Source organism: Heloderma suspectum, chromosome 5 (assembly GCF_057233095.1).
Source record: "Heloderma suspectum isolate Gila_16-S chromosome 5, 16-S_ref, whole genome shotgun sequence".
Lineage (NCBI taxonomy): Eukaryota > Metazoa > Chordata > Lepidosauria > Squamata > Helodermatidae > Heloderma > Heloderma suspectum.
In genome coordinates, this window is record NC_139462.1 from 1,531,667 (window position 1) to 1,559,533 (window position 27,867).

Below are 27,867 nucleotides of genomic sequence, written 5' to 3' on the forward strand. Positions count from 1 at the left end.
CACAGCAGCTATGGGGCTTCTGTGGCTGGCTGAAGGGAGCAGAGTGTGAATGGCCCTCAACGCCTGGAGGCGGAAAGTCAGCAGGAGCAAAATGCTTCCAGGCCCAGCCAGCCACGCATCAGGCAGGTGGCCCGTCGGGTACCTTGCCTGGCACCCTTTGCAGCCTTGGCCATGCTGGGAGAGCACCATGTACTCGGCAGTCTCCAGCAGACTGGGGAGGATCGGCGGGGCCACCCTTGCAGCCAAAGCAGAACTTGGGTTGTGTCCACACTTTGCCAGGCGAGCGGTTCCGTGGCCAGGCTTCATGAAGGCCTTCCATTCTTGTTTTGTCCAGGTGAAAGACATCGTGGGAGCCATCTCTATGTGCCTGCAGCTACGCCAGGCCTCGTACTGGACTCGGAAAGTGGTGCTGAGAGCACTAGCCTTCATGATCCCGTATCACATGGAGGAAGTCGTGCGGAGCTGCCTCTCTTTCTCAATACCCGTTAACAGGTGGGGGGCTCTTTGGCTGTGAACAGAGCTACCTTGGTCCTCCAGCCACACTCAGCCTCTCCTTGGAGAGGCCACCTCCTGCCAGACCGAGCGTCGAGGAAAGGCCACTGACTGATTTGTCGTCGTCCCCCCGGCTTCACAGGCATGCCAATGAGCTCTGGGCAGCAATGGCTTCCAGCCCCGAAGTGGCCATGCAAGTCCTGAAGCTGTTGCTGAAAAACCTCCAGGTCAAGGACGCTCGGGAGGGGGATGAAGTTGGTACGACCATGTCTCTGGCCGTAAGTAACCCGGCACCGTGGACCTTTTCTGGCTCTCGCTTTACCGACTGCTAGCTGCCTGCCTTCCTGGCTGCATTTTTTGTGGCTGGCAGGAGGCATTTTTTCTCTGCCCAGAGAGGGAAGCATGAAAGCCGATCCCTGTCTTCCCTCCTGGGAGAGGACAGTGTCACCTGCGCACAGCGGTGTTCCGGGTTAAGCTTGGACTGTGGATTAATGGCCCCCTGCCTGGTTCAGGTGGCCTTCTGCGGGGCCAGCTCCAGGTCTCCGTGGGCCCTGGAGCATCCCTGGGCTCCCTGGGCACATGCCCACCCTCCTCCAGCTGCCCTCCTCCAGCTGCCCCCCCCCCCCCGGGGCCAAGCAAGAGGCAGAGTCAGGTAGGGCTTGGAAGGCCAGTGGCCGGCCCACCAGGAAGACCCCCTGCTTAGGTGCACCGGACCCTCTGCCCTGCCAAGGCCAGCCAGGCAGGCCCTCGGTGGCCCCCCCGCAGCGACCCAGCCACACCCGGGAGCCGGAAAAGGCCCCCAGGCAGAGAAGCGGCCACCAGAGAGTTAACCAAGCCACGCATGATGTGCACCTTATGGCTTCATTTAGGGTTAGTTTCAGGCCGCCTTGAAGGGGGGAGCCCTCCCAAAGAGGCGTAAAAGAAATAGTACCCACAAAGGCATGACAAATAAAACCAGCCGGCCAAAACTTAAGCAAAGGGCAATGCGAACAAGTGGCAGAGAGATGGGGAAAATACGGGGGTTTTTAAACCTGAGAGATCATACATTTGCAACCCCCCCTTCTCCCCCCGCCCCCCCCTCCCATCAGCGGGCCAAGCTGAGCTATGCTAAAATATATGCTACATTATTTTCTTTCTGTCAGGGCTTTTAAAGACCAGCTTTTTAGCTTCGTGTGTTTGGCGCTTTAAACTCCTGTCTCTGGTAGCTGCGGTTTGCTTTTGAACCCTTGTTGCTGTTACAGGGTTGCTGGGTTTTTATATGTGCTGTGCTGTTTTTTATTGGTTATCATCTTTACTTCATTTATCTAGTTTTAAGTTGTGCAGTGCCTAGAGAGACATTGTTTTAAGAGGCATTTAAGAAATTTAATAAAGAAATAAAAATAAATAAATGCATAGTCACTCGGGGAGGCACCACGCCAATTTGAAGAATGCCCTCCAGGACATTCTGGAGAGACTCACAAGATAGCAGCTGACACTAAAGCTGCCTAGTAAGAAAGATGGGGTCAGCCCCCAGTAACTCACTTCCTTTCCTTATTCAGCTCAACGGTATCCACGTCCCTAAGGAAGTCTAGTTGAGCAGCTTTGTGCTGGAACCTAGAATCATAGAAGAGTAGGGTTGGAAGGGGCCTACAAGGCCATCAAGTCCAACCCCCTGCTCAAAACCTCTTTTGAATCCTAACTTAAGAGTGGCGACAACCTGGGAGAGTGAAAGCATGGGAGCGTGCCTGCCCAGTAAGGAGCTCTCCATGAGATTCCCCTCTCCTCCTTCCTCTCCTTCAGGCAATGAACGTCATCTACGAGACCTTCCGCATTCCTGGGTACCGGACAGCCCTGGCAGAGATGCACCTTCAGTTATTCATCCCTTTGCTCAAGCAGGTCCTTTACGTGTTGCAGCTCAATTTGCCGGATTCCTTAAAAGCCAGACAAGAAGTCATCCTAAGGGAAAACCCTGATGCACTCAGCTTCCAGAGGTACCTGAAAGGATGTATGCGAGCAGGTTGGCTGTCTTTAGAACCATAGAGGTGGAAGGGTCCTTGGAAGTCATCCAGTCTAACCCTGTGCCCAGTGCAGGAATCCGCAACAACAGCCTCCTGACAGGTGGCCGTCCAGCCTCTGCTTATGTAGCTCCTGCAAAGGAAAGCCCACCGCATCCCAAGGCAGCATGCGCCTCTGTCCAACGCCTCTTACTGTTAGGAAGTTTCTCCTAATGATTTGCCAAAATCTGCCTCCCTGCAATTTCCACCCACTGGTTTGAGTCCTGCTTTCTGGATCAACAGATAACAACTCTGCTCCATCCTCTGTGCAATGGCGCTTCAGAGATTTGTAGACTGCTTTCATGTCTCTCCTTAACCTTCTCTGGGCTAAACTCACCCAGCAATTTCAATTATTCCTCACAGGACTTGGTTTCCGGACCACAGCCAGCACCCATCCATATTGCCCTTCTCTGGATGTACTCATTTGTTGATGTCCTTAAAATGTAGCACAAGGTTTGGGGCTCTTTAGCTTAGAAAAAAGGCAAGGGGAGACATGATAGAGGTGTATAAAATTATGCATGGTGTGGAGAACTTTTTTTTCTCCCTCTCTCATATTAGAACCAAGCGGGGTCATCCCAAGAAACTGATTGGTGGAAGATTCAGATCAAAGGAAGGAACGCATCACAGGGTGCATAGTTCAAGTGTGGAATTTGTTACCACATGATGCAGTGACGGTCACCAATGTGGGGGGCTTTAAAAGAGGATTAGACTAACATGGAGAATGAGGCTACCTTTGGTGACTAGTCCTGATGGCCAAAGATTACCTCCATTATTTAATATAGCACTCTTCAGATACTTGGAGGGCTCCATGCAGAAGAGGGTCAACACTTGACCTCTGCTGCCCAGAAGAGCACAGCTAGGTCACATGGGCATCAATTACACGCAGGTAGATTTGGGGTGAAAAGCAGGAGAAACACCTTGACAGCAAGAGCACTTCAGCATTGAAATCTACTACGTGGAGGGCAGATGGTGGGATGGGACGGGCCTTCAAAGTCCCCCTCCAACTCTACCATTATTCCACCATTCCCTTTGACGCTCCCATCTTAAATATTTTGTCTCCTATGTAAGTCCTACTGATTTTAACAGTGTTAACTATCAAGTAAGCATGCTTAGGACTGCAGCTTTATTTTAATTCATGATTCAATTATCATTTGTATGTGAAAAGTTGCTTCACTTCAAGTAGACCACAGCAGGAGTCCAACAGTCCATGTGGTGTGCGTGTGCATGTGTGGAGAGTGGAGAAAGTGAACTAGTTGGAAGGAGAGGTGCTTGCCCTCTCGCCCGTCCCACTGAACTGCCCCTCCCCAGAAAATACTCTTAGTTAGAGATGAATAGAGCTGACTGTTTAGTAGTGATTCTGTGGAGACCTGCAGAGCAAATTCTGGAACCTGATGACTGTCCAAGTATCCAAAGAGAACCCGAATGCAGCAGCAGTCCAGGCCTGCAACCACATGAATGCCCAGAGGTGTCTGACTTGTCTTATGGTCATGTGATGCTCTAGAGTAGGAGTGGACAATGTGTTTGTCCCAAGGGCCACATGAGGCGCTGGGCAGCAAGTTGGGGGCTGCACCCAGACATAAGCCACCTCAGTGCTCAGCAGCGGGGAGGTGGGGGCCTCCCAGCCTGCTGAGATCACTTCACGCCTCCCCATCCAGGGGTAGGCACACCCTTCTTTGTTTAAATTGTGCTCCCAGCAGTCCGCCAAGCGGCTATGTGGCAGCTGTCAGGCGCATGGCGTAATGAAGAAGACAGCGGCGGGGTGGCTGTCCGAGCATGCCCTCTCCCCCAGCGCGAGTGCAGCAGGAGCAGCCCTGGGGTGGGTAGCCTAGGCAGCTAGGGCGGGCTGCAGAGGAGGCCTTTGAGGGCCACACACGGGCCGTGGGTCGGCCATATGAGCACAGCCCGGCCCAGCTTAGCTCCCCTTCAGGCTGTAAATTCGGTCCCGTTTAACCTCAGAACCTGCACCAAATGGGTCTGAAGCACCCCAGTGGGTAACCCAGCTAATCCCAACAGGCAAACATCACTACAGACAAAACTGTGAATTGAAATGTATTTGAGGCGTTATTCCAGAAAAATACAAAATAAAGACAGCGGCATTGGTGGTTATATGAACATTAGAAATGTTCTTTACGATTACGGGGAAAGAGAATGCAACAAACATAGAAGATTAATTAAAAAAATTGCAACTGCCACAGCTTTTATTGGCTAATAACTTGATTCACAAGTTATTCTTATTAGCCAAGTTGATTCACAAGTTATTCTTATTAGCCAAGAATAACTTGATTCACAAGTTATTCTTATTAGCCAAGTTGATTCACAACTTGGCTAATAAGATAACGGCTTGAGCTTCTAACATTATGACTCCTCCTTCCAGCTTTTTCCTGTCTACTACTTGCGATTCAAAGCTAGACTAAAGCAACCTAAACTAAGTGTTAACCCTCCCGTTACCTCCTCCTGCATCCTACTGGAATATAAAATATAAAAGCTACGCTAAAACGTTACTAAGTTCCTCTAGGCATGTGAAGAATAGGGGCAGGAGTTAGAGTGAAAAGAAAACCCAAGACTGGGAATAATTCCATTTGCCACCTCTGAAGATGGGATTCCAAATCCCCTCCTCAGAAATAACCTCCAAGCCTCAGGCTTAAAAAAACACTCTTCCCAAACTCAGAAATAATTCTATGTTCTACTTTCTACGTTCTATAGTCTACGTTCCAAAGTCTAAGAGTCTACAGAGGTTCACAGTTACCCAAATCTTTGGGTTTGGTGGCAAAGCAGCAGCAGCAGGAACCACAGCACCAGGAACAAAAGCACCACCCTGGAGTGCCCATTCCCTGTGCTTTTATAACCCCTGCCCTGGTCAAAGGTGGGGGCCCAAGGAGCAATGCGATGATCAGCCTCCAATAGAAATGGGGTGCGTGTGGTTAGAGCATTTGCTCACCAGTCAGAAGCAAACTCATCTATCTCCCACAACTTTGTGTGTCTGGGGAACGTGTCTGGCACCATCACAAATGGGTTACTTTGAAATGCCCCAAAACATGACCCAAAGTCTGCCATCTGGGCATGTTATCTTGATTGAGGCACTTCTCTCTGGTATATCTTCTTTGAACTCCCGGTCATCTTTGGCCATTTTTGGTCATACCCACCCAAACACCTCCTCCCCGTTGTTGCTCGTGCTTAGGGCCACAGCTTCCCCGCCCAACTAGCATCGAGTAAGGCCACTCTCTTATCAGCAGGTGTGCACCATGAGATGTCAAAGCAGTACTTTCCCTCCTCTCAGTAGGCATCTGAGCATGCTCAGTTCGGCTGTTCATCTCACTTGGACACTCTGCCAGCACGTTGTGGCCTTGCGCAAGCTTGTCATTTAGCAAGCTTGAATAATATCATTTAGCATAGAATCAGACTTCATGGCCTTCTCGCCCAGGGGTCATGAGTCTGGAATATAAAGCTGGCTACAAGTCTGGGGTCTTCCAGGGGCTCTTCTTGTAGGCCTCCCCCAGATCAAATCAGCCATCCTTACTCTTTGTTAACCCTTTTAGTACCAGATTAACAGAGGCCACTTCTGCTGAGTCCATCAGTGTGTTGCCCTGATTGTTTCATGGGACCCGCAATGCACCTGGGCAGCCCAAGGAGCCTGCCAGTGCTGGTTCTGGAAGGTCCAGAATTGATTCACCTCTCAAGGGCTGGGAAGAACGTGCTTGGCCACGGCACGAAGAGCTTCACCAGGAGGGCTTCAAACTGAATCCTACGGGGAAGGGGGATGTAAAGTTGGGGGTATCAATGGACGTAGGCGCATGCACTGCAATGGAGAGAACAGCTCTGATAGTGCCCAATAATAGTTCTCAGACACATGTTGGAAGAAAGCCAGACTATGAAGCACATGGTCTTCGATGTCTATACACTAATGCCTAGAGTACGGGAAACAAACAGAACGAACTTGAACTCTTAATACAAGAGGGAAATTATGACTTGATAGGTGTAAGTGAAACTTGGTGGGATGACTCCCATGACTGGAATACAGCAATTGAAGGATATAACTTGTTCAAAAAGAACAGGAGGAACAGAACGGGAGGTGGGGTTGCACTGTATGTGAAAAATACATATCTCTGCACAGAAATACAGGAGGAGGAGCTTGGTAGCCCCATCGAGAGCATCTGGGTTGAAATAAATGGAGCAAAGAATAAAAGGAACCTGGTGGTCAGAGTCTACTACCGGCCACCCAATCAAGGAGAAGACAAGGATGAAACTTTTGAAAAGCAAATAGCCGATGTTTTAAGGAAGCATGATGTAGTAGCAATGGGGGACTTCAATTTCCCCAATATTTGTTGGGAGACAAATTCTGTAAAACATGGCCCCTCCAGGAAATTCCTGACTTGTGTGGCGGATAACTTCCTCCTACAGAAAGTAGTGGAAGGAACTAGAGGATCGGCTATCCTTGACTTGATCCTAACCAACAGAGATGACTTAGTGGATAAAGTAGCAGTTACTACTTTAAGCAGTAGCAACTCTGGGGGAAAGCGACCATGTTGTACTTGAGTTCTTGGTTCTAAGGGAAGCAAAAGCCGAGTGTAGTCAAACGCGTACCCTGGATTTTAGGAAAGCTGATTTTCATAAACTCAGAACAATGATCAGTAAGGTCCCAAGGCAAGCGACACTAACGAGTAAGGAGTCCAAGATGGGTGGGAGCTTTTAAAAAAGGAAATTCTCTAGGCACAATCACAATTCCAACAAGAAGAAAAGGTGGAAGACAACAGAAGAAGCCAATGTGCCTTCACAAAAAGCCTAGAGATGACCTGAAAACAAAAAAGGTCACAAAGAGGAAGTGGAAAGATGGCTAAGCAACAAAGGAAGAGTACAGGCAGGTAGCACAGAATTGCAGGGATGGCGTCAGGAATCCGAGCTGAGGTTAGCCAGGGATGCTAAAAACAAAAAGGCTTTCTTCAGCTATGTGCATAGTAAAAGGCAGAGGAAAGAAATGGTTGTTCAGCTATTCAATAAGGATGGCAAAACGATAACAGATGACAAAAGGCAGAGGTGCTCAATTCCTACTTTGGCTCAGTCTTCTCCCAAAAGAGGGTTTACAACCCCCCTGGCAAAGGCGAAGTACAGGCTGAAGTGGCAGGGTTGCAGCTTGAGATCGATCGGGATATGGTCAAGGAAAACCTAATGACTTTGAATGAGTTCAAATCTCCAGGGCCAGATGAACTGCATCCTAGAGTAAGAAAGGAACTGGCAGAAGAACTCTCAGAACCACTGTCTATTCTCTTTGAGAAATCATGGAGGACGGGGGAAGTGCCAGATGACTGGAGGATGGCTAATGTTGTCCCTATCTTCAAAAAGGGTAAAAAGGAGGAACCTGGGAACTACAGACCAGTCAGTCTGACATCAATCCCTGGGAAAATTCTGGAGCAGATGATAAAGCAATCCTTCTGGCAGCACCTTGACAACAATGCTGTGATTACTCGAAGCCAAGATGGATTTGTCAAGAACAAGTCCTGCCAGATGAATCTGATCTCATTTTTGATCAAGTCACCTCCCTTGTGGTGGGAATGCTGTCGACATCATATACTCGACTTCAGCAAAGCTTTCGACAAAGTGCCCCATGATCTCCTGATGAGCAGACTAGCTCAAAGTGGGCTAGAGGAAACAACGATCCGGTGGATCCACAGTTGGCTACAGAATCGGACTCAAAGAGTGCTTATCAATGGGACCTTCTCAAGCTGGGAAGAGGTAACGAGTGGGGTACCGCAGGGCTCAGTCCTGGGCCCAGTGCTCTTCAACATTTGTATTAATGACTTGGAGGAAGAGGTGCAGGGAATGCTGATCAAATTTGCAGATGACACAAAATTGGGAGGGATAGCTAATACTTTGGAAGACAGAAACAAAATTCAGAGTGATCTGGATAGACTGGAGCGCTGGGCAGAAAACAGAATGACATTTAATAGGGACATATGTCAAGTTCTGCACCTAGGAAAGAGAAACCAAATGCACAGTTACAAGATGGGGGATACGTGGCTCAACAACACAAGTGAGAAGGATCTTGGAATTGTTGTCGATCACAAGCTGAATATGAGCCGACCATGTGATATGGCTGCAAAAAAGGCAAATGCCATTTTGGGCTGCATTAATAGAAGCATAGCTTCCAAATCCCAGGAAGTACTAGTTCCCCTCCACTCAGCACTGGTTAGGCCTCATCTGGAGTACTGTGTCCAATTCTGGACACCACACTTTAAGAATGATGCAGACAAACTGGAGAGGGTCCAGAGGAGGGCAACAAAGATGATCAGGGGACTGGAAACAAAGCCCTATGAAGAGAGACTGAAAGAACTGGGCATGTTTAGCCTTGAGAAGAGAAGACTGAGGGGAGATAGGATAGCGCTCTTCAAGTCCTTGAAAGGTTGTCACAGAGAGGAAGGCCGGGATCTCTTCTCCATCATGCCAGAGTGCAGGACACGGAATCATGGGCTCAAGTTACAGGAAGCTAGATTCCGGCTGAACATCAGGAAAAATGTCCTGACTGTTAGAGCAACACGACAATGGAACCAACTACCTAGGGAGGTGGTGGGCTCTCCCACACTGGAAGGCGTTCAAGACGAGGCTGGACAGCCATCCGTCAGGGATGCTCTGACTTGGATTCCTCATTCAGCAGGGGGTTGGACTGGATGGCCTTGTAGGCCCCTTTGTTCCAACCCTACTATTCTGTAATTCCACCTAGCTGGATCCCCAAAATCCACCAGAGGCTGTATTTCGTGCAGAAGAAGCCAGCCAGTGATATTCTCTGCCACTGAAAGGGAAGCACAAACTGGTCATGTTGTGCCCCTCCCCCCCTTTTATAAGGGACAGTCTCTGCCTTTTGGCCCCCTCCCTGATGAAGCACAGCCCTGGTTTGGCCCTTGGGGTGTTTCAGGGATGCCTCTGTCAGTCATGTGTGCACAGATGGCCACAAGCGTTGCCATTCCAGGGGTGCCTCCCCTGTCCTTGGGTCTTTGCACCTTTTTGCACTTGTGCACATGACTGTGCGTGGAGACACAGCCAGGAGTGGAAATGGGCCATCCATCTGAAATTCATTTTGAACTGTTGCGTTTGATAACATAATGGAGGATAACCCAAAGGAAAACCCAGAGTGCTTTGGCTATTGGGCAGTATAGAAATGAAATAAATAAAGGACCAGCAGCCTCACTGCTATTAAACTCTATGGTCATGGGCTGGCTGCGCCTGCGCTGCTCCTTCCCTGGTTGTGTCTGCATGCGCAACAGCAACCTGGCGCCCCAGTCCCCCATCGCCACCTGCCTAGGGAGCTGATGCTGCCAGGCAGGATGGTTCTATAAAGGCAGCCCAGTCTGCTGTGCAATTAAGCCAGAGGTGGTCTTTTAAAAAGGGATGGCCGAAGCCAGCGCATGCCAAGCTCTTTTGGGGAAGTCGGTGCAAGGGGCTTCCATTTGGGGGCGCTGAGCCTTGTGCACAGGTTCAGCAGTGGTGGGAACTTGGGAAGGTTACATATGAAAGACGATGACCTCTGCATCCCCCCATGTGTTTGGGGCAGGGTGCTTGCACAATGAAAGTCACATCTGGAAGCACCAGCAGCATCCAGCTGCTCACTTGCCCTCAGAGCAGGGCTCGTAGCCCTGGGGCATGTGTTCAGATTGGGGGGCAGGTCACAAGTACACCCACGGGGCTTGTCTTCACCGGTCCTCAGCGGGCCGGGCCGGGCGTCGGTTTCACCTGCCTGCTGTCTGCAGCACAGCTGCTCTGCTGCCGAGCGCAGTCCCCGGCCCGGTGGCGCGAGCCTCCCCTCGGAAGGGGCTGCCGGGGTACCTTCGGCCACGGCCGGGCGCCGGGCGAGTCCGTGGAGCCCAGAGGAGAAGCACCAGGCCCTTGCGCCCCGCCCCGCGTCTGAGTTTTGACGGTCGATCTCCCCTGTAGCACTTCAGTCGAGATCATGAAAAACCTGTTCTCTGTGGCCGGGGACTGGGCGGTCTATGCCTGCATCGAGTTCCAGCAAGGGTGGGCGGCGCTGAGCAGCCCGCAGCAATTCCTGCAAGGCACGCGCCTGCTGGCAAGGTGAGAGGCCCGGCCCCAGCGCCGCTGTCCCACGCGGCCGGCTCAGCAGCGCCGCGTCTCCGCCGCACCCGTCCCGCGCGGGCCCTGCCTGGCCCGGCCGCCTGCCCCTCCCTCCCCGGGGGCGCCCGCCCGCCCCTGGGACGTCGACGGCTCCCGGGCCGAGCTCTGCCTTCGCGCTTGCTGGTCCGCGGAGCGCCGCCCGGGGAGCGCGGCGCGCCTCGCGGCTGCGCACGCCCTGCTGAGGGGCCGCGGAGCGACCTGCCGCCTGCGCTCCCGGCCCCCGTCGCGGCCGTCTGGTGCCGAGGGCGGGCGGCGGAGCGAGGGGCGCGGCGGCGACGGCCCGCCTCCCCGGCGCTCAAGCGCCCGAGGCAGCGCGGCAAGGCCGGCCGCCCGGGCTGCTGGCGGCGCCCTGGGATGGCCGGAGTACCTGTGCCGGGGAAGAGTGCGGCCGCCCCGCCCGCCCGGCTCTGTTGCCGCGCTCGGCGCCCCTGGGGACAAGCTTCAGGGCGGGCCCGCCGTGGCTGTGCCCCCGCCCGTGGGGGCTGCGGTCCGCGCGGCGGCGGCGGCGCGCTCGTCGGGGGAGCGCCCCCGAGTGTTGCTCGCTCGGCCCGCAACGCCCCCGCGGAAGAGGCGCCAGGCAGGGGGGCTGCGTCTCCTCGAGGCTGGTCGGCCCTGAGGGGGCGGCTCGGCGGGAGGCTCCGCTGCGCCCTCGGGCTGCTCCTCGCAGGACCGCCACGGCGGCTCCGGGCAGGGAGAGCGGCCTCGCCCCGCCTCGCCTCGCGAGCCCCGGGGCTGTGCTCTTCGCCTCGCAGGGCCATGACGGAGTGCGACAGCCCGCAGATCCCCGGCGTCTTCGCGGAGGCAGCCCTCGTCCTCGACAGCGAGGAGGGCGAGCTGAAGAAGACGACGGCCTTGGCGCTCGTCATTGAGGTGAGGGAGGGCCCGAGGGCGCCGGCGGGGCTGGCCAGCGGTTCCCCCGCCGCGGGAGCCTTTGGCTCGGGGCCGTGGCCGTGGCGCCCAACGCAGAGCCATCCGGAAATAAGGGCGCTGACCTGGCCGGATCCCCTGCCGTTTCCCCCGCTCAGTTCCTCAAGAGCCCGTCCGCTGTCAAGATGATGAACAGGTTCAGCCTCAAGGACCACCTCGAGGAAGGCTCCGCGGCCTCCAGCCCCGTCATCAAAGACCTTTGCGCGAAAGGGCTCCGCAGCTTCGTTTTCCAGCAAGGGAAGGTGAGCGCCAAGGGGTCTTGAGCGGCAGCACAGCACAGCGCAGCACGCCAAGGCGCGGCTGGGGGAGAGCCTTGCGCGGGGGGAAGCGGCGCCGCGGCGCTCGGCGGCTGGCCGCAGGCGGGCCCGACCAGCGGGAGCGGCTGTCGGCACCGCGGCCCGTGTAGCCTCTCTCGACCGGCTGCGGCGACGCCGGTTCAGCGGGCGTGCTGGGCTCTGTGGTGGCCCGCTGCAGCCGGCGGCGCCCAGCAGCCGGCCGGGCGGAGCGGAGCGGGGAGGAGTCGCCCCGCTTGAGATGGGACGCACGGCGCCCCCGTCACTGGGGGCCGCGGAGTGCGGGGCGGAGCTGCCTGCGCGCTTGGCCCGCCAGCCGAGCCACGCGCGGTGAGCCCGTGAAGGCTGCTTGGGCCTGACCCTCAGTCAGACGGGTCCGGCGTCTTCTGTTCGCGCAGGTGCAGCAAACGCCACCGTGGCACGAAGGGTGGTTTTTAGCCCCGGGAAACCTCTCAGGTCTGAGCTGGTGGGACTGTCATCCCTCCTCAGGCTGCTAAAGGTGGCAGGTCCACCCCCCCTCCCCCTTCTTATTTACTTTCCTCCTTAACATTTTCCTACTGCCTTATCCGCTACAAGCCGTAAAGGTGGCGTACAGTGTTAAACATTACAATCTTAAAACAAGAAAGACAAGAACATTAAAAACATCAGAACCTTTAAAGCTATGTATCTCGAAGGTGGAAATTAAAATTATGATTGCCTTAAAGAGGAGCAGGGCTGGACAGTCCTTCAAATAGAGGACAGTCCTCTGCAAAGTAGGGCACAAGGGCTGCCCTACCCATCAGCCGCAGGGAATTGGCCACAGTCATTCCGTGTTCCCTGCACCACTCCCTTCCACTGCCCTTTCCCCACCGCCAATGACTGAGGGACCTTCTTGAGGCTATTGCGTTTACTGTCGTTTTTTTGCCTATGGCATAGAAAACGATACATGCGGTGGCCGTGTATAAGTACTTTTTTAAAAGAATAACGTGGCAGTTCTATAAACACTTAACCCTATTGAACTCAGTCTCACTCACTTCTGAGTAGACACGCGTAGGATGGACCTCTAAAGCCCTGTTCTTGTGGCGGGGTGGGGTGGGGAGTTGTTTTGAGGATATATGACACAAGGTTTGTAAAGCCACATAAATGCTGGTTTTATAACGGAAGTGTGACATCTGCCATGGGACAGGAAGGAGCAGCAGGGAGCATCTAGCTGTCCTTTATAGGAAGGGACTGTACCACCTTCTTCAGCTGACCAGCTGATGATGAGGCCCTGCCCCCTCGAAGCTGTCTCTGTCCGCCACCACCACACATTTCCCTCTCGCTTGCTCAGGTCAAGTTTCTACGAGACCAGCTCCCAATACTGATCAACTCCGTCTTCAGTGGACATGAAGAAAGTATCCTTGAGGGATTGAGGGACATCACGACCACAATCTATGAGATGGATGGCCAGGGAATTGGGCCCCTCTGTGTTGACCTTGCTCTGAATGTTCGCTCGTTCTTTGAGGACGTAAGTTTTGGTTGTGTGGAATAAGGGCTTTCCTAAAGGCATAAGAAGCCCCTGCTGGAACACCCAGGACAACGCGCCATTTCCCACACCAGCCGGCACCGTGTGGGCACACCATCTCCCATTGTCCCCCCACACGCCAGGGCACAACCAGCGGGATGGAGTGGAGGGAGGCAGTGACTTACCTCTCCCCTGCTTGCCACCATTGCACTGCTACTGTGCCGCGACTGCTGATGGAAAGGAAAGGGGTGTGGGTGTTTGGGAGAAGACTGACACAGGAGGAGGAGGAGGCAGTTTTCCAAGCTCTTGGATGGGCTTGAGGAATTTTTCTGATCCCCCCCCCCATTCCCTTGGGAAACTTTGGAAATCCCCCAGCCAATCTGTGGAGAACTCTCTCTGATTTTCATCTGATGCCACAAAGATAGCAGGCTCTGCACCAAGCCGGGGTGCTACCACTGAAACGTACCTTTCTCCCCTCACCGTGTCCCCAATGGTGGTGGGGTCTAGAGAAGGGCCTCTTCACACATGGGCAGGCACAGGTGGGCCAAACTGGCCTGTAAGGTACCTGAGCCCTGCACCCACAAGGTTCGGGCTTCCCAGGTTACAGCCAGCATGTTGCAGCCAGGGCAGTGGTCTCCATACCGGGCGAGACCTGTTTCCATTGCCTGGTCCCAGTCAGCAGCTGAGCCACTGTATTTGGACCCCACTGCAGTTTCCAAGCGAACGGTCTTCCATCGCAGCCCCACACACAATGCACTGCAGCAATCCAGATGGGATGCTGGCAGGGCGTGGTAGCTTTGACCCGGCTGTCTCTGTCGGGAAGGGGCCACAGCTGGTGACGCACCAGCCTGAGCTGCTGAAAGGTGATTTAGGTCATGGAACACGAAGAGTTCTTGGACAGAATGGGGGAACTACAGCAGCAAAGGGCAGACCAGAAGCTTGAAGAGCAACAGCAAGATGAGGCAGTGGGAAATGCTGAGGTGAAGAAAAATGGAATAGAGGATACTCCTTGGAAAACGGTGACAGTTAGGAGAAGAACTAGACGCCACTCTGCACCAGTGGAAGCAGTGGAGCTGTGGAACCGATTCCAGGTACTTGCAGATGAGACTGGAGGACAGCCTGCAGAGGAAGAATCACAGGGGACCCCGCATGAGAGTGAGCAAGAGGCTAAAGGTCAGTCAAACAGAGGCGATGAAACCCAGGCCTACAAGAAGAAGAAGAGAAGAGTGGTAGTAGTGGGAGACTCCTTGCTGCGTGGGATTGAGACCCAAGTATGTCGCGAAGACCCATGGACTCGCCAGGTATGTTGTCTCCCGGGAGGACAGATTAGAGACGTGACTGAAAGGTTGCCTGCTCTCATAAAGCCCACTGACAGGTATCCCTTTCTTCTCATCCATGTGGGAACAAATGATACCGCCAAGCGGAGCTACGAAGAGATCACGTCAGACTTTGAAGCTTTGGGAAGGAAACTCAAGAACTTTGGGGCCCAGATAGTTTTCTCATCCATCCTTCCAGTAGGTAGAAGAGGGACAGAAAGGGAACGAAAAATACTCCAGGTGAATGACTGGCTACGAAGGTGGTGCCGACGAGAGAGATTTGGATTCTGGGACCACGGGCTATACTTCCTGGAAGATGGGCTGTTGGCTAGGGATGGGTTGGACCTCACAAAGGATGGGAAGAATGTGTTTGGCCACAGCATGAAGAACTTCATCAGGAGGGCTTTAAACTGAATCCTACAGGGAAGGGAGATGTAATGTTGGGGGTAACAATGGACATAGGCTCATGCACTGCAATGGAGAGAACAGCTCTGATAGCGCCCAATAATAGTCTTCAGACACATGTAGGAAGAAAGCCAGACTATGAAGCACATGGTCTTCGATGTCTATATACTAATGCCCAGAGTATGGGAAACAAACAGAACGAACTTGAACTCTTAATACAAGAGGGAAATTATGACCTGATAGGTATAACTGAGACTTGGTGGGATGACTCTCATGACTGGAATACAGCAATTGAAGGATATAACTTGTTCAAAAAGAACAGGAGGAACAGAACGGGAGGTGGGGTTGCACTGTATGTGAAAAATACCTATCTCTGCACAGAAATACAGGAGGAGGAGCTTGGTAGCCCCATCGAGAGCATCTGGGTTGAAATAAATGGAGCAAAGAATAAAAGGAACCTGGTGGTCAGAGTCTACTACCGGCCACCCAATCAAGGAGAAGACAAGGATGAAACTTTTGAAAAGCAAATAGCCAATGTTTTAAGGAAGCATGATGTAGTAGTAATGGGGGACTTCAATTTCCCCGATATTTGTTGGGAGACAAATTCTGCAAAACATGGCCCCTCCAGGAAATTCCTGACTTGTGTGGCGGATAACTTCCTCCTACAGAAAGTAGAGGAAGGAACTAGAGGATCGGCTATCCTTGACTTGATCCTAACCAACAGAGATGACTTAGTGGATAAAGTAGCAGTCCAGCCTCGTCTTGAAGGCCTCCAGGAACTCTGGGGGAAAGCGACCATGTTGTACTTGAGTTCTTGGTTCTAAGGGAAGCAAAAGCCGAGTGTAGTCAAACGCGTACCCTGGATTTTAGGAAAGCTGATTTTCATAAACTCAGAACAATGATCAGTAAGGTCCCATGGCAAGCGATGCTAGCGAGAAAAGGAGTCCAAGATGGGGGGAGCTTTTAAAAAAGGAAATTCTCAATGCACAATCACAAGCAATTCCAACAAGAAGAAAAGGTGGAAGACAACAGAAGAAGCCAATGTGGCTTCACAAAAAGCTTAGGGATGACCTGAAAACAAAAAAGGACACATATAGGAAGTGGAAAGAAGGCCAAGTAACAAAGGAAGAGTACAGGCAGATAGCACAGAATTGCAGGGATGGCGTCAGGAAGGCTAAAGCTGAGAATGAGCTGAGGTTAGCGAGGGATGCTAAAAACAACAAAAAGGCTTTCTTCAGCTACGTGCATAGTAAAAGGCAGAGGAAAGAAATGGTGGTTCAGCTATTCAATAAGGATGGCAAAACGATGACAGATGACAAAGAAAAGGCAGAGGTGCTCAATTCCTACTTTGGCTCAGTCTTCTCCCAAAAGAGGGTCTACAACCCCCCTGGCAAAGGTGAAGTACAGGCTGAAGGGGCAGGATTGCAGCTTGAGATCGACAGGCATATGGTCAAGGAACACCTCATTACTTTGAATGAGTTCAAATCTCCAGGGCCAGATGAACTGCATCCTAGAGTCATAAAGGAACTGGCAGAAGAACTCTCAGAACCGCCGTCTATTCTCTTTGAGAAATCATGAAGGACGGGGGAAGTGCCAGATGACAGGAGGAGGGCTAACGTTGTCCCTATCTTCAAAAAGGGTAAAAAGGAGGAACCTGGGAACTACAGACCAGTCAGTCTGACATCAGTCCCTGGGAAAATTCTGGAGAAGATGATAAAGCAATCCATCTGGAAGCATCTTGACAACAATGCCGTGATTACTCGAAGCCAACATGGATTTGTCAAGAACAAGTCCTGCCAGACAAATCTGATCTCATTTTTTGATCAAGTAACCTCCCTTGTAAACCGTGGGAATGCTGTTGACATCATATACTCGACTTCAACAAAGCTTTCGACAAAGTGCCCCATGATATCCTGATGAGCAAACTAGCTCAAAGTGGGCTAGATGAAGCAACGATCCGGTGGATCCACAGTTGGCTACAGAATCGGACTCAAAGAGTGCTTATCAATGGGACCTTCTCAAGCTGGGGAGAGGTAACGAGTGGGGTACCGCAGGGCTCAGTCCTGGGCCCAGTGCTCTTCAACATTTGTATTAATGACTTGGAGGAGGAGGTGCAGGGAATGCTGATCAAATTTGCAGATGACACAACATTGGGCGGGATAGCTAATACTTTGGAAGACAGAAACAAAATTCAGAGTGATCTGGATAGACTGGAGCGCTGGGCAGAAAACAACAGAATGACATTGAATAGGGATAAATGCCAAGTTCTGCACCTCGGAAAAAGAAACAAAATGCACAGTTACAAGATGGGGGATACGTGGCTCAACCACACTATGAGCGAGAAGGATCTTGGAATTGTTGTCGATCACAAGCTGAATATGAGCCAACAATGTGATGTGGCTGCAAAAAAGGCAAATGCTATTTGGGCTGCATTCACAGAAGCATCACTTCCAAATCCCGGGAAGTACTAGTTCACCTCTACTCAGCACTGGTTAGGCCTCATCTGGAGTACTGTGTCCAGTTCTGGGCACCACACTTTAAGAAGGATGCAGACAAACTGGAGAGGGTTCAGAGGAGGGCAACAAAGATGATCAGGGGACTGGAAACAAAGCCCTATGAAGAGAGACTGAAAGAACTGGGCATGTTTAGCCTTGAGAAGAGAAGACTGAGGGGAGATATGATAGCACTCTTCAAGTCCTTGAAAGGTTGTCACAGAGAAGAAGGCCAGGATCTCTTCTCGATCATCCCAGAGTGCAGGACATGGAATCATGGGCTCAAGTGACAGGAAGCCAGTTTCCGGCTGAAGATCAGGAAAAACTTCCTGAGTGTCAGAGCAATACGACAATGGAACCAATGACCTGGGCAGGTGGTGGGCTCTCCCACACTGGAGGCCGTCAAGACGAGGCTGGACAGCCATTTGTCAGGGATGCTCTGACTTGGATTCTTGCAATGAGCAGGGTGTTGGACTCGATGGCCTTGTAGGCCCCTTCCACCCTACTATTCTATGATTCTATTCTATGATTCTATGGAAGCCAGTCAGCACCCTCAGGACCATGGGCCTGATCCTTCAGGGGGCATGTATCCCTGTCCAGAAGAGGCTGACCACCGCCTTCCATATCCAGTAAATCACTCCCTGAGAATAGTTATTTATTTATTTATTTATTTATTGCATTTGTATCTCACCTTTTTCCTCTTGCAAGGAACCCAAGGCGGCTTACATTATCCTCCTCCTCTGCATTTTATCCTCACAACAACCACCCTGTGAGGTGGGTTGGGCTGAGAGTCTGTGACTGGCCCAGAGTCACCCAGTGAGCTTCCATGGCCAAGTGGGGGCTAGAAGCCGGCTCTCCCGGCTCCCAGTCCATCACTCTCACCACTACGCTACACTGACAGCGTACCTCTGTCTCGCCTGACTGAGCTTCAGCGTTTTGGCCCTCATCCGTTACTGACCTCAAAGTTTGTGGCTCAGCATCCCAAGTGCGTTTCTGGAACAGTGGTTCTGCATTAGCAATCTGCCCGCCCGCCCGCCCGCCCGCTCGCCCGCCCTCCCTCCCTTCACTTGCAGATCGCTGCACACATGCAGCTGGACGCACATTTTGGCCTTTCTGTCGGCTTGCATGTGCATGCTGGGGGCGGGGGGGGAGGTCCCGTCCAGGTCACTGAGGTGCAAACATATTTTTGTGCACTGATGCAACACGGTGCAAAAAAGAATCTTGATTTAATCACACCAACGCTCCTTTTTGTTTTGTGTTTCAACCATATGTGTAAGCACCCGTGTGCATCATAACCTGGTTGGGAGTGGTGTGAAAAACGGGATGTGAAGCTGCGGCAAGCTACACAAAAGTAGATCTTCTTGGATAGGTTGGTGAATTCCAAAGAAAGCTGGTCATGTTTATAGTGCCTTGGGCTGTAACTCACCTATCTTAGCTTTCTTCTGTCCAGCATTAGTCTATAAAATCTGTGTTGTTGGTCCCTCCAGTCTTTCTCGTGTGTGATATTTTTATGTCTCTTTTGCTGTTTAGAACCTCCCACACACACCTTGCCCAGTTTCTTTGGTCAGCTTCTACAGTACTGGATGGGTCCTTCCCTCCAGAAGTCAAGTTAAAAAGTGTATTACAACCTTCAGTAGTTCTTGATGCAGGACAGTATTCTCCTGGTAGTCTTGTTGAGCCTCTCCATGTCTTCTAATACCGTAGAGGATTGACTGAATTTAGAGGGGCTACTGGGTGTTGGAGTGGAACTAACCCCCCCCTTAACTGTATGTGAGGCATAGCTAATACAGATCACATTGCTTTTCATACTGGCTTCAATACCTTAGTGATGGGATACTGCCAGAGAACGAGGAGTGGAGGGTCGGGGAGACTTGGGCTTTCTCTGCTTTGGAAGGAGCCTGGATGGGGCGGGGGGGGGGGGCTCTACTCTCTCATCCTTAATATTGAAAACTTACGTGGAGCTCCTGGCAGGCTCAGAGTAAGGGGATGATTACCACGCTCTCTTTTTCATTCTTGGCCAACCCAGGAGCATCTGCCCCAAATTTGGATGCATGCATTGCAACTCCCCATCCCCACCCCTTTCCAAAGTATGGATGTCATGGAACCCCAAAGCTGGAAGGCGTCTCACAGGCCATCTTGTCCAGCCCCTGCAGCTGATGCAGGAAATCGGATGCCGCAGCATGTTCAGCAGGGGGCCATCCCTACTGCCCAGCCTAACCCCCCTTCCAATTTGGACATTTTGGCTCAGGCCCTGCTCTCTGGAGCAGCAGAAAACACGCTTGCTCCATCATCTGATACACGACAGCCTTTCAGATGTTTGGAGATGGCCACCCTATCACCTCTCCTCCAGGCTGAACATACTTAGCATCTGCAAGCTTTCCTCACAGGACTTGGTCTTCAATCTGACGCCAGGGCCTCAGCCCATCACAGAGCTGGGTTTGCTTCATGGTGTCAGTGGCCGTAGGTACACCTAGTTCTGTGCTAGACTATGTGGCCAGCGATTTCATAGGGAGCAGGTGTAAATGTGTGGAATTTAGAGAGATGATACTTGAGTAAGAAAAGATATTGCTCAGTCACACTATAAAAGTGAAATTTGAAAAATCTTTCAAATTCAAATGCTGAATGTTGCAGAATTCTGGATTTGACAAAATTGTTTTTAATTTCTAGCAACGTCTTGTAGGATGGGCATGGCTTCCCTGACTGAAAATACTGAAGTGGGCAGGTAGGGGACATTTGCCCACAGCCCAGCAGCTGCCTCCCTGGCCGGCCAGTGTGACTGTGTCCAAGCAGAGGGTCTCAAGAGGGTCTAACTCAGGGCATCACACAGCAGTGCTCCTGTGTGCTTTGTGAGGCTTTCAGATGTGCTTCTGAGTGTGTGTGTCGTCCTCAGGAAAGAGCCAGTGTCCGTGCGACGGCCATCTCGTTGTTTGGGCAGCTGGTGAGGAGAGCAACAGCAGCTGACAAGGCCCTCCTTAAGAAGGATGTGGTGTGCAGTCTGCTCCCTTTGCTGCTCCACCTGAAAGACCGGGACAGCACGGTCGCCATGGCAAGTCTAGCCCAGCCCCTTCCTCAGGCGCCTTTCCCCAGGGCATTGGGAGGGTCTGTAGCCCAGCTTTAGAGCCCTCCCACGAGGCTGGGGAATCCCCTCCTCAGGCAGTGGATCAGGCCCCCACACACACCTGGAGGGCCCTGCAGCCATACCTGCCTTGCTCCCCTGCTGTGGAAAGTGGGGGAGCAGCGAGCAAGCAGGGCTTCTGGGAGGAGCAGCCCCCCATCGCTCACTCTGCGCCCCCTCCCAAAGCGAGGGGTTGGGTGGGCGGGCTCTCCGGAGAAGCCACCGGCCTGAGCTCTCACTCGGGGGCAGGGTGGCGATGGCCACATCCTCTCACCTGTGGCAGCGGGACATCTTGCGCTGCTGCTGCCCTCCTTTGCCCATGAAAGGTCCCGGGTTCAGTCCTGGGTGGTATCTCCAGGTAGGGCTGGGAAAGAGAGATGCTTCTCTGGAAGCCCAGAGAGCCGCGGCCGTGGACAGGGCGTGTGTCTGCTTCTTACGTTGATATCCCACCTTTCTTCCTCTTGCAAGGAACCCAGGCCTGCTCACGTGCCCCCCCTCCTCTTCCTCTCCATTTCATCATTTTATTTTTATATTTTTAGTGTAGTCAACATTTCTAGTTCTGATAAAGCAGGCAATATAATAAAATCTCTAAGCAGTTTACACTAAAATATATACATAATGCAATAGAAAAACATTATCAAAATAATAAATGATTAAAATCACCACAGCAGAAACAAAACACAATAAAACAAAGCTAGGAAGAGCCTGTGCAGACGAGACGTTTTCACAAGGCTGGAAACTGCCACAGTGCTGGGCTCGAAGGCCCAATGGTCTGGCTTGGCCAAAGGCGCTTTCCATCCTCTGAGTGCGGTGCTGACCCAGGCACCAGCTCCTCGTGGGCTGAGCCTCGGGCAGCCTCTGCTGTCCACCTCCCAAGCAGAGAAGGCTTCCGCTGAGGAAATGCCCTTCTGATGAGGGAGAGACTGCGCTGGATGAAGGCCAACAGGCTCATGTATGGGGGTGGGGGTGGGTGGCCTGCCAGGTACAACGCTACCTGATCTGCTTTCCCCATAGCGGTGTGCTGGTGCTGCTCAAGTTGCCAAGTCGTCATTATTTATTTATTTATTTATTTATTTATTTATTTTATTAATAATACTACCCAATAGCTAAAGCTCTCTGGGTGGTTCACAACAGTTAAAACCATAAAATAGAGCAACATGAGAAAACATAATCTAAAACTTTTAAATGGGGAGGGCGTTTCACAACTGGGGTGCCACCACAGAAAAGGCCCTCTCCGGAGTAGCCTCATGCCATTTGGTGGAGGCCTCTGAGGATGAGGCCTCTTGGGGTCCAGGCAGGTACATGTGAGAGGGAGGAGATGCTCTTCCAGGTGACTTGGCCCAAGCCCTCCAGTGGAGTCCCTGCCAGGAATGCCCCTCCCTGCCTGGGCTGGCTTCATCTATTCGGCCACCCCAAGCAGCTGCATTGTTCCATCCGAAGGGAAGCTCTCCCAGTCCTCTTGTGATCTTGACGAGAAGGGCACAGCGACTGTCTCCATGCATGTTGCTGCAACCAGTGCCTTAAACCTATTCTTACCCTGAACAAATACTTGGGTTGCGTAATGAGTGGAATCCCCCCCCCCGTTTCAATCCTGCCTAAATTTAAGCAAAAACAACAGCCCTGGTTTAATGCAGGGGAAGACTCGTGGAGTAGCTGAGGACTGAGGAGGCTGCTAGGCCTTCCCACACTAAAGGATGGCCCATGCCCCGCACTGCAGGACAGGGACTTCCAGCAAGGCACTGACAACATTTTCAAATAAACCCTGTTAGGAAGGTTGCAAGGTTCAAAGGGGCACTGAAATGGGGGCTGGGGCCGACCCCTATTTGGACCGCTGAACCTGGGTGAGGTCAAGGCAGGCAGGATGGAGTGGCACACCAGAGGCCCTGGTTCGCCACTCAGTCGTCCCCCCTGGCTACGAGGGTGCCTCCTGAGCAAAACAGCACCTTGGCCACCTGAAGCGTTTCTTTGGATCTGTGGACACAGCCACCGCCCTCGTGCGCGTCACGGGGTGACCCGCTCTGGCTTTCCCTTTGGTTGCAGAGATGCAAACTGACCCTCTTACATTGTGGCATCTTTCTCGGATGGGCTCATCTGAAGCTGATGTTCCGTAGCATGGCCTGGGATGACCTCCGGAGCTGCTTGGTGAACGTGTGGAAATACCTGGTCAGTGAATGTGCTGGCTGGCAGCCAGATTTTTTCAAGATACAAAATTATCTGTTGAGATATGTCACTTAGAAACTTATTAATAGCCAGCACATAACCCACTTACGAATATTAAAATTGTGAATCAGATTGTAAAGAACCGCTCATATGGCTCAACACCGTCATTACATTGCTCATAAACACACTGAAGTGGGATCAGATCAAAGGGACGGGGGTCCATGTAGTCCCACATCCTGTTTCTTATGGTGGCCACGTAGGTGCCCCAATGGGAAGCCCATCTTCCCTGCTCTGGTCCTGCTCATACCCTTGGCCTTTGATGGCAAACTCCCCCTGAGCCATGACTAACCACTGTTGATGGGCCTCTTCCTCCCCAGATTTCTGTCATCCCCCTTTAAAGCCACCCACCCTAGGGGCCACCATCACATTCTTTGACAGTGGGTTCCATAAATTAATGGGGCTCATTCCAGTGATGGATAAACCATGAATAGCCCACAATGAGTGTCCAACTCCTCTCTGCCTTTGGGAATATACTGCCTCAGTCCAGGAGGAGGAAGTCCATGGCCCAGAGGGAGCTTCCCAGTGGTTTCTGCAGGCTAAATGTCCGGAGACGAGGTTGCACAGTTCTGGCCATTAGCGCTACCAGCCCTCGGTGTGGAGGTGGGGGTGCCTGATTTTCCCCTGACCAAGTGACTGGTATTGTAGGATGTAGTGCCCACACACAGTCCCAGCTCCTGAACAGGGTTGCGCACCCCCCCCCCTTTCTGTTGAATTGTGACTCGCCGCCACATCGCACATTCCACACAACAAGGCAAGTGTCTTTTCGCTCACTTTGGACTACTTTTGCTTTAGCTGAAGGAAGCTAGTAAACATAACATAGGCTCCGGATCTGTGTTGCTCACAATTACATATGAGATACCACAATGATATGACTCAGAGATCTTGTAACCAGATTGATTTCCAATATATCTTTAAAAACTTTTGTTATGACAGGGCAGGCCAAAGTGCAACATAAAGCGATACCTGACGAAGTCACTTACCAACTCTGTAAACTAGGTGCCTTTTTGAGACCCTGAAGGAACTGTGGGAAAATACAGACTTAAGACACGCTTGTTGGAAGGGACGTGCGTTGTCCATCCTCTCTTTTCTATTTCCTACAATGGGAGGGCAACCTGCAGCCCTCAGCCTCATTTCAAAAGTACTCCTCCTGCAATCGGACCTCTGGCAGGAACGATCTGAACTGACTGATGGTCCACTGAGTGGGGAGGGAGAGAGAAAGGGGGGCTGAGAGAGAAAAGGGGTGACCCACTCACTTTCAGCTCTGGCTCAGTGCAACGGCAACATGCGCCCTCCAACAAATTGCCTGTGGGGGAATGTGGCCCTCACTAGGAAAAGGGCTGCCCAGCCCTGCCCTACAATAAAAGCAATATCACACCAGGACCAAAGTAGCTTCAAAAATGTGCGCATCCCTATCACTCACAGGCCTCCTGTTGATTCTCTGACTCGGTGGGCCCCTTCCAGTGTGCAGCTCACGGGTCGTGTTCACACCATATGTGCTTGCTGAAGCACCAGAGGGCCCCTGGTACCAGGGAATTTGGGGCGGGGAACTCGGCAGGCCCAGGCATCAGATGTTACAGTTGCCCAGTGAGAGGCCGTTTGCTGCTTTGCCTTGCTCCATTGGCCTCACAGCCTCAGGTGCTTCCTGAAGTCCCCAGTAGAGGCACTTGTTGCCGAGCTCACCCAGGACTGCTGCACACGGGTTGTGTGTCCTGGAAGAGCTGTCTCCACTTTCACGGTAGTGACTGGCTTGACGAGCGGGTCAGCCCACCCACACATCGCAGGTGCTGTGCCCATCTGTAGGAAGGAGCTGTCCTCAAACGGCCAAGGAATCGTATGTCCCTGTGAAATGTATGCCTCCTTTTCTTTCTCTGTAGATGAGGAACAACCATGATAATATACACATTTTCGTATCCCAGGCCTTGGGGTACCTCCATCACCCCCAGGTAGAAATAAGGCACACGGCTGCACGGTTCACAGGTAAGCTGAGAGAAATGCTCCCCACCCCCGTCTGTAGAATGGCCTCTTGGACTTTGTTGGGGTTGCCGCCTCTGGCAATAGCGCTGGGCCTGACCTTCCCCCACCCCACAGCCTCCATTCAAGTATTGAATACTCTTCACATAGTTTTTGGATGCATGGATATTCAGAAAACGTTTGTGATTCTACAGGACTCTGAGGCAGCTGTTGGCAGATTTTTTCCCCAGTATAATTTAGTAAATTGTGCATCACATTTAACAATTCAGTCAACTAGCCAATGTTTATTTGGTAAATGCATAAAAGACACCTTTGCTGTTGAAATACTACTGAGTATTTGCGGGAGGGTGGCAGGGGCTGTCTGTTTGCAAGACTATTTGAGTCTTTAGTCACTGAAGTATAGGGGGTGCACAGGTGGGAGACTCTCAAGCTGTTCATTTTTGTATAGGTCACACGCTCAATTACTATAGCTCTGAGCTATCAAAAAACCTCGAACAGGACGACATTTTCTACTTGAATAAAGGTAAGTGCTGATCCATCTGCTTTTGGAGTGCCAGCAGGGTTGCCTGCCTGCCTGCCTGCCTGAGCTGGAGCAGGTGCCCGTCACTCTTGCCCATCGAGGGCTTTGGGGCAGACAGGAGGGACTGTCATGCAGGCAGCGCAGTAGGGTGCTAGGGCTCCGTGTGTTTGGCAGAGCTGGACATAGACCTTTCGCTCCTGGAAGGAAAATGTCTAAGCCAGGCGCCAAAGGTGGTAAAAGCCTTTCAAGCTGCTGCGGCCGCTTACGGCATCCTTCGATCGAGCGGCACCTGCACCCAGGTGGCACAGCTCTGAGGAAGGAAAGCCATGTGCTTGGGTGAGGACTAGAAGACCAGGGTGCTGCCACTCTCCCCAAAAGCCAGGATCATTTTTGAGCCTGCAGACTGGAGGGAGGGAGATACAGGAGAGCCACAGATCCATCTGGGCTCACCAGCATCCCGGATGGACACTCTGGCCTAGACCCAGGAGTCTTCATGAAGGCCCGTGGGACAGAGGTGGACCCAGGCAGCTGCGGGGTGACTCACCACCTCCACAGCTCCCTCATGCAAGTCTGACATGGCTGCAGCTGTCCCGGAGGAGGCAGGGGCTCCTCCCTTGCTGCTCCTCCCAGGAGCCCATCCGGAGCCTGCTCTGGCCCTGGAGAGGGCGTGTGTGTGTGATGGGACATGAATCCCCCTGTGTGACCTGCACCTCTGCTTGGCCCTAGTTTTTCAGGAGATGGAATCAAGCCGAGACCCCAGCATGGTGCGCTTTGCAAAAACATACCGGGTGGTGTTGCAGAAACTGTCTGTGAAAAGGAGGTGAGCAGTGAGGCTGTTCAGTGGGCAGTCTGGGAGCCCAGATGCCTTCGTCGACATGAGAAAAGCTATCGAGGAAGCATGGGGTGCTCTGGTGAACCCAAAGTTGTGTGTAGCGATGTCCCAGGAGGCTTCAGCCTGGCAGAGCCCTGGCAGAGGGCCTGGGGTACAGGCCTGCGGCCAGGTCGCGCTCAGCAGGAGAGCGGGGGGGTCGCAAGGCAGCGTTGCCAGGTGGGGCTGGGGTGAGGCTGGCAGGCCTCACAGGCCCCATCCCCTGTGAAGAGAAGCCGGAGGGAGCACGGCAGTTGCTTGGAGTGGAGGCCAGCCCGTGCCTCCCCAGACGTCCCTGCCGAGGGGCCTGACGTGCTGTCTGTCTGCACCCACAGGCTGACTGGAGCAGGAGAGAAGGATGCCCAAGCGACCGACAGCAGCCATGGAGGTGAGAGGCTGGCGATGCACCCTCCCACTGCAAGGGGAGTGCCCTTCCCCCGCCCCGCCCCTCCGCCCACCCATCCAGGGGCGGCTCGGAGGGCAGGAGAGGTCATGGAGCGATGGGTGACAACGCCCATCCTGTGGCAGAGGCACATCCCGGGGAGGCCTCAAAGGTCCACTGAGGGGAGCCCCGCCCCATACGCGCACCCGCTCGTCTCCTGAACCGTGCACACAGTAGGGCAGGCACCGCCAAGGGCCACGGAACCCATGCCAGCAGTGTGCTGCAAGGGTCCTTTCCTACAGCGGAGTGCAGCTGGGGCGCCCTCCCCGACACACACAACAGCTCGGCTTCAGCCTTGGCCACGCTTAAAGTAGACTCATTGGTCTCACTGGGACTGAAGTGCCCCCCTGCTGCCCCATTTCTTGGCTGCTCGCCACTGCTCAGTGGCACCCCCCGCCCCATTCTGTCTTCCTCTCCCGGTGATTCTATTCAAGCAGAGGTCATGCACAAGATGGGGACAGCACCGCCAGCATCATAGAATCACAGAATAGCGGGGTTGGAAGGGGCCTACAAGGCCATCGAGTCCAACCCCCTGCTCAGTGCAGGAATCCAAGTCAGAGCATCCCTGACAGAGGGCTGTCCAGCCTCGCCTTGAACGCCCCCAGTGCGGGAGAGCCCACCGCCTCGCTAGGGAATGGGTTCCATTGTCGTATTGCTCTAACAGTCAGGACGTTTTTCCTGATGTTCAGCCGGAATCTGGCTTCCTGTCACTTGAGCCCATTATTCCGTGTCCTGCACTCTGGGATGATCAAGAAGAGATCCTGGCCTTCCTCTCTGGGACAACCTTTCAAGTACTTGAAGAGAGCTATCCTATCTCCCCTCAGTCTTCTGTTCTCAAGGCTAAACATGCCCAGTTCTTTCAGTCTGTCTTCATAGGGCTTTGTTTCCAGTCCCCTGATCATCTTTGTTGTCCTCCTCTGAACCCTCTCCAGCTTGTCTGCATCCTTCTTCAAGTGTGGCACCCAGAACTGGACACAGTACTCCAGATGAGGCCTAACCAGTGCTGAGTAGAGGGGAACTAGTACTTCCCGGGATTTGGAAGCTATGCTTCTATTAATGCAGCCCAAAAGAGCATTTGCCTTTTTTGCAGCCACATCACATTGTTGGCTCATATTCAGCTTGCGATCGACAACAATTCCAAGACCCTTCTCGCTTGTAGTGTTGTTGAGCCA

The 27,867-nt window shown here is 52.7% G+C and overlaps 1 protein-coding gene across 1 annotated transcript in view; it reads left to right on the forward strand.

Annotated features, from left to right (window-relative positions):
- LOC146343470 (maestro heat-like repeat family member 5) overlaps positions 1-27,867 on the forward strand; it is an 86,936-nt gene that overhangs the window by 54,617 nt on the left and 4,452 nt on the right. The window contains exons 17-29 of the mRNA XM_084855146.1: positions 335-492; positions 635-770; positions 2,272-2,462; positions 10,446-10,583; positions 11,396-11,513; positions 11,669-11,812; positions 13,173-13,349; positions 20,450-20,605; positions 22,715-22,837; positions 24,769-24,871; positions 25,314-25,388; positions 26,112-26,205; positions 26,589-26,641. Coding sequence (XP_084711272.1) covers positions 335-492; positions 635-770; positions 2,272-2,462; positions 10,446-10,583; positions 11,396-11,513; positions 11,669-11,812; positions 13,173-13,349; positions 20,450-20,605; positions 22,715-22,837; positions 24,769-24,871; positions 25,314-25,388; positions 26,112-26,205; positions 26,589-26,641 — 1,666 coding nt within the window. The remainder of the gene's footprint in view (positions 1-334; positions 493-634; positions 771-2,271; positions 2,463-10,445; positions 10,584-11,395; positions 11,514-11,668; positions 11,813-13,172; positions 13,350-20,449; positions 20,606-22,714; positions 22,838-24,768; positions 24,872-25,313; positions 25,389-26,111; positions 26,206-26,588; positions 26,642-27,867) is intronic.